This window comes from Myotis nattereri (genome assembly GCF_964212035.1).
Source record: "Myotis nattereri genome assembly, chromosome: X".
In the NCBI taxonomy this organism is placed as follows: domain Eukaryota; kingdom Metazoa; phylum Chordata; class Mammalia; order Chiroptera; family Vespertilionidae; genus Myotis; species Myotis nattereri.
In genome coordinates, this window is record NC_138078.1 from 36,764,322 (window position 1) to 36,777,940 (window position 13,619).

Consider the following 13,619-nt stretch of genomic DNA (forward strand, 5'->3'; position numbering starts at 1 on the left):
ATGTTGGAGAGCCAGTTTCAGCCCGATCCCGCAGACCAGGCCAAGGGCCCCCCACTGGTGCACGAATTCGTGCACTGGGCTGCTAGTAACTAATAACTGGAAACAGTCCAAGTGCCTATCAGTAAATGAGTGAATAAGAAAGCTGTGGTATATTTACACCATGGAATTCTATGCAGCTGTAAAAAAAAAGAAAGATCTCTTATTCTTTGAGACAGTATGGAGGGACCTGGAGAGTATTATGTATGCTAAAATAAGCCAGACAGAGAAAGACATGTATTACATGATCTCACTCATATGTGGAATCGAATGAACAACATAAACTGAAGAACAAAGTAGATCCAGAGACAGAAGTATTGATCAGTGTGATGAATTTCAGAGAGAAGATGGGGGTGGTCATGTGAGTGGGGAGAGATTAACCAAAGAACTAATATGCATACTAGAGGCCCAATGCATGAAATCCGTGTATGGGTAGGGTCCCTAGGCCTGGCCAGTGATCAGGGCCAATCGGGGCTTTCCTGCTGCCCGCCAGGGCCTCCCTTCCCTGGTTGCCAGCTGTCGGCCAGGGCCTTCCTTTGTTTGGTGCCACCCCCTGGTGGTCAGTGCACATCATAGTGAGCGATGGAACTCCAGGTCTCCTGGTTGAACTCCCCAGGGGACAATTTGCATATTAGGTTTTTATATATATAGATTCTATGACCCACACCATAGTGTGTTGAAAGCTTGGGGGAGGGGCTGTGGGTGTGGGGGAGAGGGGGGTCAATAGGGAAAAAAAGATGACATCTGTAATACTTTCAACAATAAAGATAAATTTTAAAAAACACAAACAAAAGAACTACACTATATGGAATTGACTACAGTTTTGAAAATAAAAGACTAGTGACCTCAAAGTCATAGCATAGGAAATTGTACAATGTAAAATACGGAGAAAATTTACAGAAAAAAACTGTAGTGAACATCCATCACCATATATGGTTACAATTTTTTTTCTTCTGTTAAGAACTTTTAAGATTTACTTCCTTACCAACTTGCAAATATGCAGTATAGTACAATAACTATAGTAACTGTGCTGTACATCACATCCCCAAGACATACTTATTTTGTAAGTGGAAATTTGTACCTTTTGACCCTTTTCACCCATTTTACCCATTTTCCAGCCCCCACTTCTGGCAACCCCACCATCTGTTCTCCACATTGATGAGTTCACTTTTTTTGTTTTATTATTTTTTAGATTCCACATATAAGTGAGATCATATTTGTTTTTCTGTCTGATTTCTTTACCTTAGCTTTATGTCCTCAAGGTCCATCTGTCTTGTCACAAATGGCAATATTTCATTTTTTTATTGATATCAGAGAGGAAGGGAGAGGAAGAGAGAGATAGAAACATCGATGATGAGAGAAAATCACCGATTGGCTGCCTCCTGCACACTCCCCACTGGGGGCCAAGCTCACAATCCCAGCATGTGCCCTTGACCAGAATTGAACCCGGGACCCTTCAGTCCATAGGCTGACACTCTATCCCAGGGGTCCTCAAACTTTTTAAACAGGGAGCCAGTTCACTGTCCCTCAGACTGTTGGAGGGCCGGACTATAGTTTAAAAAACAACTATGAACAAATTCCTGTGCACACTGCACATATCTTATTTTGAAGTAAAAAAACAAAATGGGAACAAATACAATATTTGTATTTGCATGTGGCCCGCGGGCCGTAGTTTGAGAAAACCAGCTAGGACAATATTTCACTTTTTATAGCTGAATAATATACCATGGTAAAATTATACAACACATTTTATTTATCCATTCTTCCACTGGTAGACACTTAGGTTGTTTCCATGTGTTGATTATTGTAAGTAATGCTGCAATGAACATGGGAGTGCAAATATCTTTTTGAAAATATTTTTTAGAAAAAAAATTAACTTTGCGGAAACCAAGATGGCGGCATAGGTAAACACCGGAGTTTGCTGCCTCGAACAACCACTTCAAAATACAACTAAAAGACAGAACGGACATCGCCCAGAACCACAGGAAGGCTGGCTGAGGGGAAATTCTTCAACTAGAAGGAAAGAGAACAGCATACGAGACTCAGAGGAGGCGCAGTGCAGAAAATACAAAGGTGCGGAGGTACGCGCAGAGCGGGCTGGTAGCTGAGGACGCGGTTGTCGTTTTCAATCAGGAGGGAGTCTCAGATTTTGAGCTCCAGTTCTGGGCGAGTCTCTAGGGACCCAGACTCAAACGGGAGAAGCAGGACTGTCTGGCATCGGGCGGAACGCGAGGGCAGCTTTCTCTCCGAGGTTTGCAGCGGTTGCTGGGACTCTGAGAGGCAGAGCCTCTGGGGATGGAAATGAGAGCAGCCATAACTGCTCCCTCCACCCGCTCTGTTGATCCCATGCGACCCACCCGCCCCGCCCAAGCCCTGCGCAGAGCCATTTGCCAGATAGCCTCAGGCAAAGGCTAGATTAGCACCTCCCTAGAGGACAGAAGTTATCCCACTGCAGACACAGCTGATTCTCACAGCCAGTTGGCCTGGAGGTCAAATCCCCCTAGTATTAACTACAACAATCAAGGCTTAACTACAACAAGACTGCGCACAAAGACCACTAGGGGGTGCACCAAGAAAGCATAAAAAAAATGCGGAGACAAAGAAACAGGACAATACTGTCAATGGAGGATATTGGGTTCAGAACCACACTTTTAAGGTCTCTCAAGAACGGTCTGGAAGCCGCCGATAAATGTAGTGAGAGCCTTAAGAAATCTAATGAGACCCTCGATGTTTTGATAAAGAACCAACTAGAAATTAAGCATACACGGACTGAAATAACGAATATTATACAGACTCCCAACAGCAGATCAGAGGAGCGCAAGAATCAAGTCAAAGATTTGAAATGCGAAGAAGCAAAAACACCCAACCCGAAAAGCAAAATGAAAAAAGAATCCAAAAATACGAAGATAGTGTAAGGAGCCTCTGGGACAGCTTCAAGCGTACCAACATCCGAATTATAGGGGTGCCAGAAGATGAGAGAGAGCAAGATATTGAAAACCTATTTGAAGAAATAATGACAGAAAACTTCCCCTACCTGGTGAAAGAAATAGACTTACAGGTCCAGGAAGCGCAGAGAACCCCAAACAAAAGGAATCCAAAGAGGACCACACCAAGACACATCATAACTAAAATACCAAGAGCAAAAGACAAAGAGAGAATCTTAAAAGCAGCAAGAGAAAGAAACTCAGTTACCTACAAGGGAATACCCATACGACTGTCAGCTGATTTCTCAACAGAAACTTTGCAGGCCAGAAGGGAGTGGCAAGAAATATTCAAAGTGATGAATAGCAAGAACCTACAACCAAGATTACTTTATCCAGCAAAGCTATCATTCAGAATTGAAGGTCAGATAAAGAGCTTCACAGATAAGGAAAAGCTAAAGGAGTTCATCACCACCAAACCAGTATTATATGAAATGCTGAAAGGTATCCTTTAAGAAGAGGAAGAAGAAGAAAAAGGTAAAGATACTAATTATGAACAACAAATATGCATCTATCAACAAGTGAATCTAAGAATCAAGTGAATAAATAATCTGATGAACAGAATAAACTGGTGATTATAATAGAATCAGGGACATAGAAAGGGAATGGACTCACTATTCTTGGGGGGGAAAGTGGTGTGGGGGGTGCGGGAAGAGACTGGACAAAAATTGTGCACCTAGGGATGAGGACAGTGGGGGGGGGGGTAAGGGCAGAGGGTGGGGTGGGAACTGGGTGGAGGGGAGCTATGGGGGGGAAAAAAGAGGAACAAATGTAATAATCTGAACAATAAAGATTTCATAAAATTAAAAAAAAAAGAAAATATTTTTTAGTTTTCTTTGTGCAAATATTTTTGTTTTTTCCTGTGCCTGTTTTCTGTGGTGCATGGTTGATGTTGGTAGCACCCAGCAGCTTCCCCTAGCACCCTCCCTCTAGAAAACTGCCCCTGGTGATTAACTTTACTGTGAACATATTTCCCAGGCACCCGAGAGGGCTGATTCCAGAAGGTAGGTTTCTGGAAAGTCCCAGAGAGCAGAGGTCCAGTACCCTTGTCTTCAAAGAATCACAGCATTAAAAAAAAAAACACAAAAAAAACCCAAAAAGGTATCACAGCATCTTTCCTACCATTGAATGAATCTCGGCTGGTTCTGTCCTCAACCACCATGTCTGGATCTTAGCCATGGGTGGGCAGTAGGGGTTGAGAATACTCTATCTCAGTTCTACTGGTAGTGGCTATTATATCTGCTGTTATATATTACATCTGCTATTCCTATTATCTTTAGACTTCTCTTTACTCCCTACTAGATAATCCCTCATTACTCCAATATCTTGTTATCATTAATCATTCTGTATCTTAAACTTTCTGTATTCAAAATACTGCGTGCCTTTTCTCTCTTGATTGTACCCAGACTGATACTGAAGTGATCACTGGAATAACAACAATCTATAAAGTTTGATATATGGCACAAATATATTCATAACTTTTACAGCAATTCCTGTGTAGTGGGCATGGCACATAGTATTACTCACATTTTTAGATGAGGAATAAGGTTTACAGAACATAAGTGAGTTTTCCAAAGTCATATGGTCATTTTTATCATTTGTAAAATGGGGATAACAATAGAACCTACCTCCTAGGGTCATTACAAAGACTGAATGAGGTAAAGTATGTAAAGTGCTTAGTACATGGTAATGGCTTGATGTTAAGTTATATATATATATATATATATATATATATATATATTATGCTTAAATTGTAAAAAATATTCAGTCTGATGTCTTGCTAAACTGCTTGTAATGAGGTGTCTAGAATTTTGTATCTTTTCAAGATCTATTTTTTTCAGTTATGGCATTTTTTTCAATCAAATATTATAGCATAAATACCTTATGTGGTTGGTTACCTCTTTCTGAGGGTTAAAAAAGTGACCAGAGTGAGAATTAACCAACCTATGTTAAGTTTATGTCAGCATAATGCAATTCTAGGTTCACTGTGGTCAAATTTGAATATTTTAATGTAAATATTCTGGTCCCATCAGGTTCAGCTTCTGTTAATTACTACTTTTGGACAAAGTTTGAGGTGGGAACAGAATATTAAGGAAACGTGGGGAAGGAGACTCAGTTCACTATGTATGTTAATTGAAAGGGCGAGTCGTCGTGGGGCCTACGTGGGCCGGCCACCAGCCCCATGAGGCACAGCCTGACCACGCTGCTGGTGGCCTCGGGCACCGACTTCCCAGCCCACGGCGGGAGCCGGGCGCAGGCCGCCACCCGCCCGCCGCCCACGGACCGGACCCACGCGGCAGCAGCGGAGGCGGCGGGGCAGGGTGCGTGCCCTGGCCCGAGGAGATGGAGGAGGAGGCGATTGCCGGTGCCCCTGGGGATGAGACGGAGGACGTGGGCTTCCTGTCTGGGCTGGAACTGGTCGATTTGCTGGACCCCTGGCAACCGGACTGTCCCCTGGAGCCCGGGCTCAGCTCACCCTGGTGGGGGGGCGGGGGCTAGGACTGCGCCCTCCATCTTGCCCTGGGTCCTCCATTTTTGGGGCAGCCGCCATGTGCTCAGGAGAGTACCTTCTTCCCAGAAGCCCAGGCCCCTGCTGGCCACGCCCGGGATTTCTTTAAACTAACCAATGACAATCAAGGGACATGCGTGCCATAGAGATGACCACATCCTGTGTAACAAGACCTGACTTGCGCCTGGCCAATCGGCGGGGCCCACAGTCCCCTCCCCTGCCCTTACTATAAAACCCACAATCCCATCAGGCCTCGCTCTCTGCCACTGGGCTTACCGTTGTATCGGTGAGTGTGGTCGGGGAGCCAAACTAGTTCGAAATGAAGGACTCTTTGCTTTTTCATCAGACTCGCTGGCTCCCTGGTGGGCTTTTTGGGAACCTTGAAATCTGGGCACAACATCAATTACTGTACAAATCCTTTGATCACTTAAGATTTCAGTAAAACGAATATTGCAAGTTGGTACTGTACTAAGAGTTTGGGGTTATATATTAACTAACATTGCCCCAAACTATAGAAAACTACCTTGCATACATTAAAATGCATGGTTAATGTAAAATGCTTTGGCAGTGTTTGAAAATACAATTGAAAATCATCCTATAGGAATGGGAGAGATATGGAACATATGCAACTTTCATTAGGGGATAAAATAAAATGCTTCGTGTCCGACAGCAAACTCCTTCTGCAATATTTGTCAGAATGAGGGACATTTTGAGAACTGGTCTTCCTCTATGTGAGCCCTGCACTCTGGACTGGTAAGTACAGCATTTTCATATGGTACAAAAATAATTTTAAAGAGAAACAAGTGACGAGAAAAAGTAGGGGCTCCTTTTCCTACCCGTTACAAGATCGTTTAGTTTCAGTGGCGAAGAGGCAAAACAATAACCAAAAAAAAACAAAAAAAAAACCGCCAGCAAAAAACAACAACAAAAAAAACAAACCTCATCGGTTCCGGGAGGAAAATGAAAAAAAGCAGCTGAGTCAAGTCAGAGCCTCACTTTTTCTCACGATCACGCCAGAGGGCTGGCTCCTCAACCAGAAAAGGTCCGACTGCCCTCACCGGAAGGGAAACCGACCGTAGAGAACGTGGACGAGAACGCCACCATCGAGTTCTACAGAGGCTGCCAGAGCGTCGGCCTCACTTGTTACCTCCCCCCTTTTCCGGGAGCCGTAGCTAGGCAACCGTGGGCCCTCTGGGAGAGCAGAGACCTGGCTGCGGCCGTAGTGCCTCTGGCGGCGAACAACATGTAATGCAGGCTCCTCTCAGTTTTTACCTTCCATTTCTCCACCCCCTTTGCACCCGCCCACCCGTCGGCCACTTCGACTCCTCCCTCTTCTTCTCTCGCTCCCTCTCCTTCCTCCTCCGCCTCCTCAGCTCTAGGGCTAGAATATCTATGGGTCGAAACGTGATGCGATGAATCCGAGAGAGACCGAAACTGGGACGAGGAGTGCGGCGGAAACGGCGGGACTCCAGGGCATGGGGGCTTCACCACAATAGAGGCAGCGCCCTCACCCGCCGCCGCTAGCCCCTCCGAATCGAAGCCCCCTCGTGAAAAGGATGGCGGCGGCACCTACCCAGATAGAAGCCGGTGGGTAGCTGTGTCTGGGGGCCAAGGGGATGGGAGCTTAGCGCGACCAATGTCAGTTTCCTTTGGTAAAAAAGCTTCTGTTTCTCTTCTTTGCCTCCCTCTCAACCTCTTTTTCACCTTTTTCTTAGAACTGTATTACCTGATCGCTAGATTCTTGCAGTCCGGACCCTGCAACAAATCCGCTCAGGTGAGAGGGAGAAGGAGGTCTGGGAGTCGCGGGGATGGTACCAAAGGGGAAGTCGAGGCAGCGGAGTGCGCCGTTCCGCGGAAGGAATGGCCGGCCTTGACTAGTCCTACCGTCAGCGGCCGAGGGGAGGGAGGACTGGGTTGATGGCCCAAGCTGTTTCTCATATCTGTGTTTCCCTTTTGCTCAGGTGCTAGTACAGGAGCTCGAGGAGCATCAGGTACGGAGCCCCTTCGGGAAGAGGGTTGGGGTGAGACTGGAGAGAGGGAGGGCCAGTCCAGGGCGCAGGGCTGGGGCCCGGCGGGAGGCTTGGGTCTGGGCACTGATAGCTGTTGTCATAGGGGTGAACCGGCTTCTTTGCTCAAAAGGGGCGGATAGCGCTGGGGTCTCAACTCGCCCCCTCTTTATGCCTGAGGGAGGCGGTTTTTCAGGATTTCCTCCCCTTAGGCCTCCCCCCCCCCCCCCACACACACACTAGTCTAGCTCTGCGGCCACAGCTACAGGGCCTTGAGAAATAAAGACGCCAAAATGTTGTGGACCCGGATCCGGGCTGGTTCGGGTTGACGGGGAGCAGGGGCTTGGCCTTTATCGTTTTTCCTTCCCCCTCCTTTTCTCCGGCCCCTAGCTGATTCCGCGCCGCTTAGACTGGGAGGGGAAGGAGCATCGAAGAAGCTTCGAGGATCTGGTGAGTAAAGTTTTCATTTCAACTTACCCCAACTCTTTCACGGCTCCCTCCCCACCTTGTTCCCCAGCCCGCCTCCCGGACCCCTCAGCCTACGAGGTTCCTGAGCTCGGTGTTGAGCCGTACAACGACTGCCCCTTCCCCCCCCCCCCCCCCCCCCCCCCGAGCCGAAGGGGTACCCTGTCCTCCCCTTGGCCTCGCTTGTTTCCACCCGAAAACTTTGAAGAATGTGAGTCGGTTATCAGAAATGCCGTATTGTGGATCAGGAATATGTTACAAACATCGGGAAAGACCCATTGTACGGGGAAAAGGGAGAGAAACCAGAGGGTTATCTTGGGGCACGTACCATGGACTGACGCTGGCCAATGGCAGTCTTGGTAACAGCCTGGAGTTCCGGATTAGTGGAAGAAAACTGGTTTCTGGTTGGTCCTGGCTTGAAATACGGGAACTGAGGCCAGACTCGGTCTTTTTTGGGGGTGGGGGACGAGGGAGGGGGCTCTGGAGGGGAGTTGACGGACCCGGATTGAGAAAAACGACAATTTAAAATAGGGAGCATCGAGCGAATTCCAAAATTTCGAGTACTGAATAAAAGCATAGTCGTTGTATATCTGGGATTTTAGAAAATAGCTAATCAAATCATTACTCAATCGAATTTGTGCACATTACTAAATAACAACTATGGATTATGACCTTTTTGAGAATTGAAATACGATTTTGGGTTTACAAGTAGACAACAATGGCCATATTCTAAAATAGGATATACTTTAGTAAAGGACTAAAGGCATTAGATTGACCACCGTTTCTCCTAAAAATATAATTCATAGTATAAATGTACCTTCTGTTTAGCTTTGATACACACAAAAAGGTGATCTTTTTTATTTTTGGGAGGCTGTTCGGTTGCATTAGCCACTGGGAACAGTGAATTGGAAGGAAATGAAAAAAAGAAAGGGCGATGTTACTAAAATCTAAATTGAACTATCTTTGACATAAAATCCAAATGGAGAAAAATCGGACAAAGTTTTAAAAAGTTGGAGTGGTATGGTAGACTCTAAATGGAAATAAAATTATTTAAAAATTGTCTGCAATAATATAATATTTAAATTGCTTTGATGTTCATTTGATATTTCTCTTTGTATTAAATTACAATGAGGCCACGTTAATTATTACTAAGTCTACTATTTTTCTTACTTTTTGCAAATCACAGAAAATGGTTTAAGGATTGTGATAAGGACAACCACCATCTGTATTGTTAATGGTAAAGAATTCGCACACAGGTGAATAAAAATTATTTTTGAAAAACTGCATATATTAGTTTATTTAATTAGTAGTCAGACATTTTGTTGAACTTAAGTCCTGCCAAAAGGAGGGCAAAATAATAATGCCTACCAATATATATTTTAACACTTTATGACTAATATGCTTTTGAAGATAGTTTTTTACTGAGGCATATTTAAAATGTTTTCCTTTACGTTTGTCTCTAAGTGGACCATTTTAAGTAGAAAAGACTTAAAAGGAAAAAGCTGTTTAAACATTAACTTGACAGTAATGCAAAGTAAATGAACACCAAAATTAATTAAAAATACAGGTCTCTTAACCACACACATACATACACAAAAAGACAGCCTACCAGACTTCCTTTTCTTATATTGTAAAGGCATACTTTTAAGTAATTGTAATTGATGTCCATTTATATTTTCTTACTTAAAACTTATTCATATGCTTATCTGTATTTAACTACTCATTATTATTTTAATGGCAAGAAAAGATTCAGTTGTATTTGATCTGTTATGATTAGAACTTAACTTCCAGTAAAGCACTTCAGTTACTTCCAGTTTTTTACTGATATCTTTGCATAGTTAAGTAATCTTTTTGCTGTTTTATTTTTCTTTTCTTTGAGTTCTTTTCCTGGGCTATATTTCTAAAGTGGAGTTATCAGGTCAGAGGATCTCATTAGTTTTTACATATTGTAAGATTGCTTTTCAGAAAACTGTACTAATTTGTAGTGTCACCATCTAGGCACTTAGAATGAGTTTTTAAATATTTTTTACATTTTTTGGTGGCTTTAATTGGTGAAAGTATTTCCTAGTTGAATTAATTAGCTTTTTTCCATTGTTAGTGAAGCTTAAACTTTAACCAGTTAATATTTTAATTGTTAATCTATTTGTATATCCCTACATATACTTGAGTTTCACGTTTATCTTTTTAATTTGTTTTTACATTTATATATGTATATTTATTTTTATATACACAGAATTTCTATTGTTTTGAAAATTATATAACATTTAGATAGTCTATCTTTTATGTTTTTAATTTAATTTTTATATTTTACACTTAGGTTTTTACTTTTCCAGACTGGGATCCAGTTTTTCTAGGGATATTACATTTTGATAGTATGGGTCTTATTTTAAATCAGATGTCTGCTCTCTACTTATAGATTTCTTTGTAAGGGAAGAGGAGACAGAGCTGAGTGAGAATTTGAACAGGAGGAAAAGAAGTATAGTGGCTGAGAACTGAGTGAGCAGTGTTAGACTGATTCTAGATTGAGCAGTTGTATTGTTTATTAAAATTATTACACATTTGATCTCTGATTTTGAGTAGCTTCATTGTGGAAGAGATGGGGTTTTTTTTCCTTGGGGTAGGGATTTTTTTTGAAGAATTTTTATGAGTTTATTTGAGCCAATCTGATGCCATATGCTGGGAAGCAAGATCTCAAATGCTCCTTGGGATAGGTATTTTTTAAAGTACTATTAGAACAATGGATTTTGATCTTTGATTTTGCTACATGTTTTGGATTGCAATTTAGGCAAAGTATTAATTGTAAAACCTTATGTACTTATAGTATTAATAAGTAGTATAATCTGGTATGTTAATTCTATAACAATACTTCAAATTTAAGATGTACTGGGGTATAGGGAGGAAAGAATACAAATGCATAATGAAGAGGTAAAACATAAACAAAGATATTAAACTACTGAACAGGGGTTGCATATCCATGTTTATACTATATATTAGAAAAAAAATCCTGCCTTTCTGTCCATATGTATACTTTCGTGTAAATTGTACTGCTTAACTTGATTTATCCAGAAGAATATTAAGATAATAAGTTGATTACTGCTGTTCCTATTACATAGTCCAGAAATTCCCCCTTTTTATTTTTTAAATCTGATTTAATGTTTTAATTCAAATTTGGAACGTAAGAGAAGGTGCTTTTTTTTTTTTTTTTTAAGCTGCTGGCAGGCAAGTATTGACATATCCAGATCTCAAGTGCCTTTAAAAAATGTCTGTACATGAAATGTTTGTCAGTTTATGTTGAACTGTATGGTTTTTAAATATGGCATTCAAAATAAAACATTCTAAATTAATTTTTAGAATGTTAAGTAATAAGAGGGAGAATTTTGAAGTGATGGCGATTGTTTCTGAAGTTTAATGTATGCCTTTTTTATATCTGCTTGACTTATTTACAACATAATAGAATTAGACTTGTTTCTTACAGTTCATTTTAAGGTAGGTAATTTAAAATAATTACAGATGTTCTTTCATTTGTGACCCTGTTGAATTGTTGGCTATTTTATTGCTTCCTCCATGGAGCTTTATTGAGGATGAGGAACAAAGTAATGAGGGGGGCATGTGTGTTTAAATGAATAGTTTTTGTTAATCTTCACATTTATATATTGAGTTGGTGGCTTAAAAAAACTTTTTCAAAGGCAATTTTAAGAATTTTGAATCATGTTAAGGGAACTCATATCATAATGTTGAACCAAAGGCACAATTATCTTTAGGTGTGTTATATATTTTTACATTTATTCAGTATTTTCATCCATAGAATTGAGAGCACCAATTCATGTTTACATTTGGAGTTACATCGATTGTATTGCCTTCTTTTTTTTTATTTACTGATTTTAGCGAGAGAAACAATGATTTGTTGTTCCACTTATTTATACATTCATTGGTTGATTCTTGTACGTATGTGCCCTGACCCAGGATCAAATCCACAACCTTGGCTTATTGGAACAAAGCTCTAACCAAATGAACTATTTGCCCAGGGCTCTATTACCTTTATTTTATTTTATTTTTAAATGTTTTAATATGTTTTTATTGATTTCAGAGAGAGGAAGGGAGAGGGAGAGAGAGATAGAAACACCAATGATGAGAGAGAATTATTAATTAGCTGCCTCCTGCACGCCCCCAACTGGGGATTGAGCCCTGACCAGCAATCAAACCCCTGACCTCCTGGTTCATGGGTGGAAGAACTTATATCTGCATATAACATATTCAAGTTTAAAAGTGTTTTCACATCTCATTTGATTCTCCCCAACTACTTTAAAATACTTGCATTTGAATTCCAGACATACCTGTATTTTTTTCCTACCTTACCCAGCTCTTTTTCTCTAATTATTAGTAATAGCTTAAATTGTCTGTTAGAACAGTATCTTTGAGTGCTAGCAGCATAGTTATTGCATCCCTCAGTGTGGAAGCAATTTATAAGCATGTGTGACTTATTAACTGCTCTGTGGATACAGACATGCAGCCATAGTTAGGAAGAACAGAATGCATCTTAGGAAACCGGAAAGCATGTGCTGCTCAACCCTAGTGGATATAATGCTAACCCATAGGTATTATGGCAGAGAGCAATGAATGTCTGAAAACTAGTATCCTTCACTACTGATTTGCTTGAGCCATGTGTTCATTTTTGCTTTCTGTAATATGTTGGCTTTTGCTATTTGTCTGGATTCATGTTTGGTTTTTTTTTCACATGTGGGCTCTAGTAACATACTTTGGATGATTAAATCCTTTTGGAGATTTATCATTAGTTCTAGGAAAACTGGTATCTCAGTACAAATGAGATGGTAGTAAGAAAGTGATGAGAATTGCTGTTAGGCTGAATGTTCCCTTATAAAATTTTGTCCTTAAAATCACTTTTGCCAAATTTGAAATTAATATAGTTTGTGTGTTTTTGTTCTTGTTTTACTGATGTTGATTACTGATTGGTTAATACATAATTTTTTGGTAGAGAGCAAAATAGTAATTTAAAGGCAACTTGGTGTTTGTGTCATTTTTATTTCTTGTTTGTTTCATATTTTTGAGATCCCCTTGTTTGATATTTCTCACATAACATTTTGTGGGTAGTATGAAAAGATCATAAGATTTAGTCTGGAAGATAGGCTTTACTTGCTGAGTGACCCTGGGAAAGTTATTTAACTTCTTAGGGATTCAGTTTCCTTATTTATAAAATAAAAACCAATACCTGTTTTACCTGGTTGTTGTGTGAACCAAAAGAGTTAAATATGAGACAATGCATTTTATTAATTGAAAACACTGTGCAAATGAATTGGTTACTGCATTTTAAAAATAGGACAGAGAGGTTGAATTGCTAGTGTAGAAATCTGGACAACTCTGACTGCAGAATTATATTTTTTAGCTAGGTAATTATTACTATCTAATTTTCCTAATTATTTTTGTAAGGTGAAGGGCATATAAAACATGCCATTAAAAATAATATTTAAAAAGTGTCAGAATTGAACTCCAGATGTGTGTTTGCAGGTGCATCTGTGTTAAACAAGAAATCATGAGTTCAAAAGATATTTAGTGTTATATGTATTTTTACGAATTAACAGAAAAGTAATTCAGTATGATATTGGT

General features: G+C 40.8%; 1 protein-coding gene across 1 annotated transcript in view; it reads left to right on the forward strand.

The window, feature by feature from the left end:
• Window positions 1-6,892: 6,892 nt before the first annotated feature.
• The window catches only part of BRWD3 (bromodomain and WD repeat domain containing 3), a 144,418-nt gene continuing 137,691 nt past the window's right edge, over window positions 6,893-13,619 (forward strand). Inside the window, exons 1-4 of the mRNA XM_081080783.1 lie at window positions 6,893-7,113; window positions 7,242-7,300; window positions 7,488-7,517; window positions 7,923-7,982. Coding sequence (XP_080936909.1) covers window positions 7,083-7,113; window positions 7,242-7,300; window positions 7,488-7,517; window positions 7,923-7,982 — 180 coding nt within the window. The 5' untranslated portion in view covers window positions 6,893-7,082. The remainder of the gene's footprint in view (window positions 7,114-7,241; window positions 7,301-7,487; window positions 7,518-7,922; window positions 7,983-13,619) is intronic.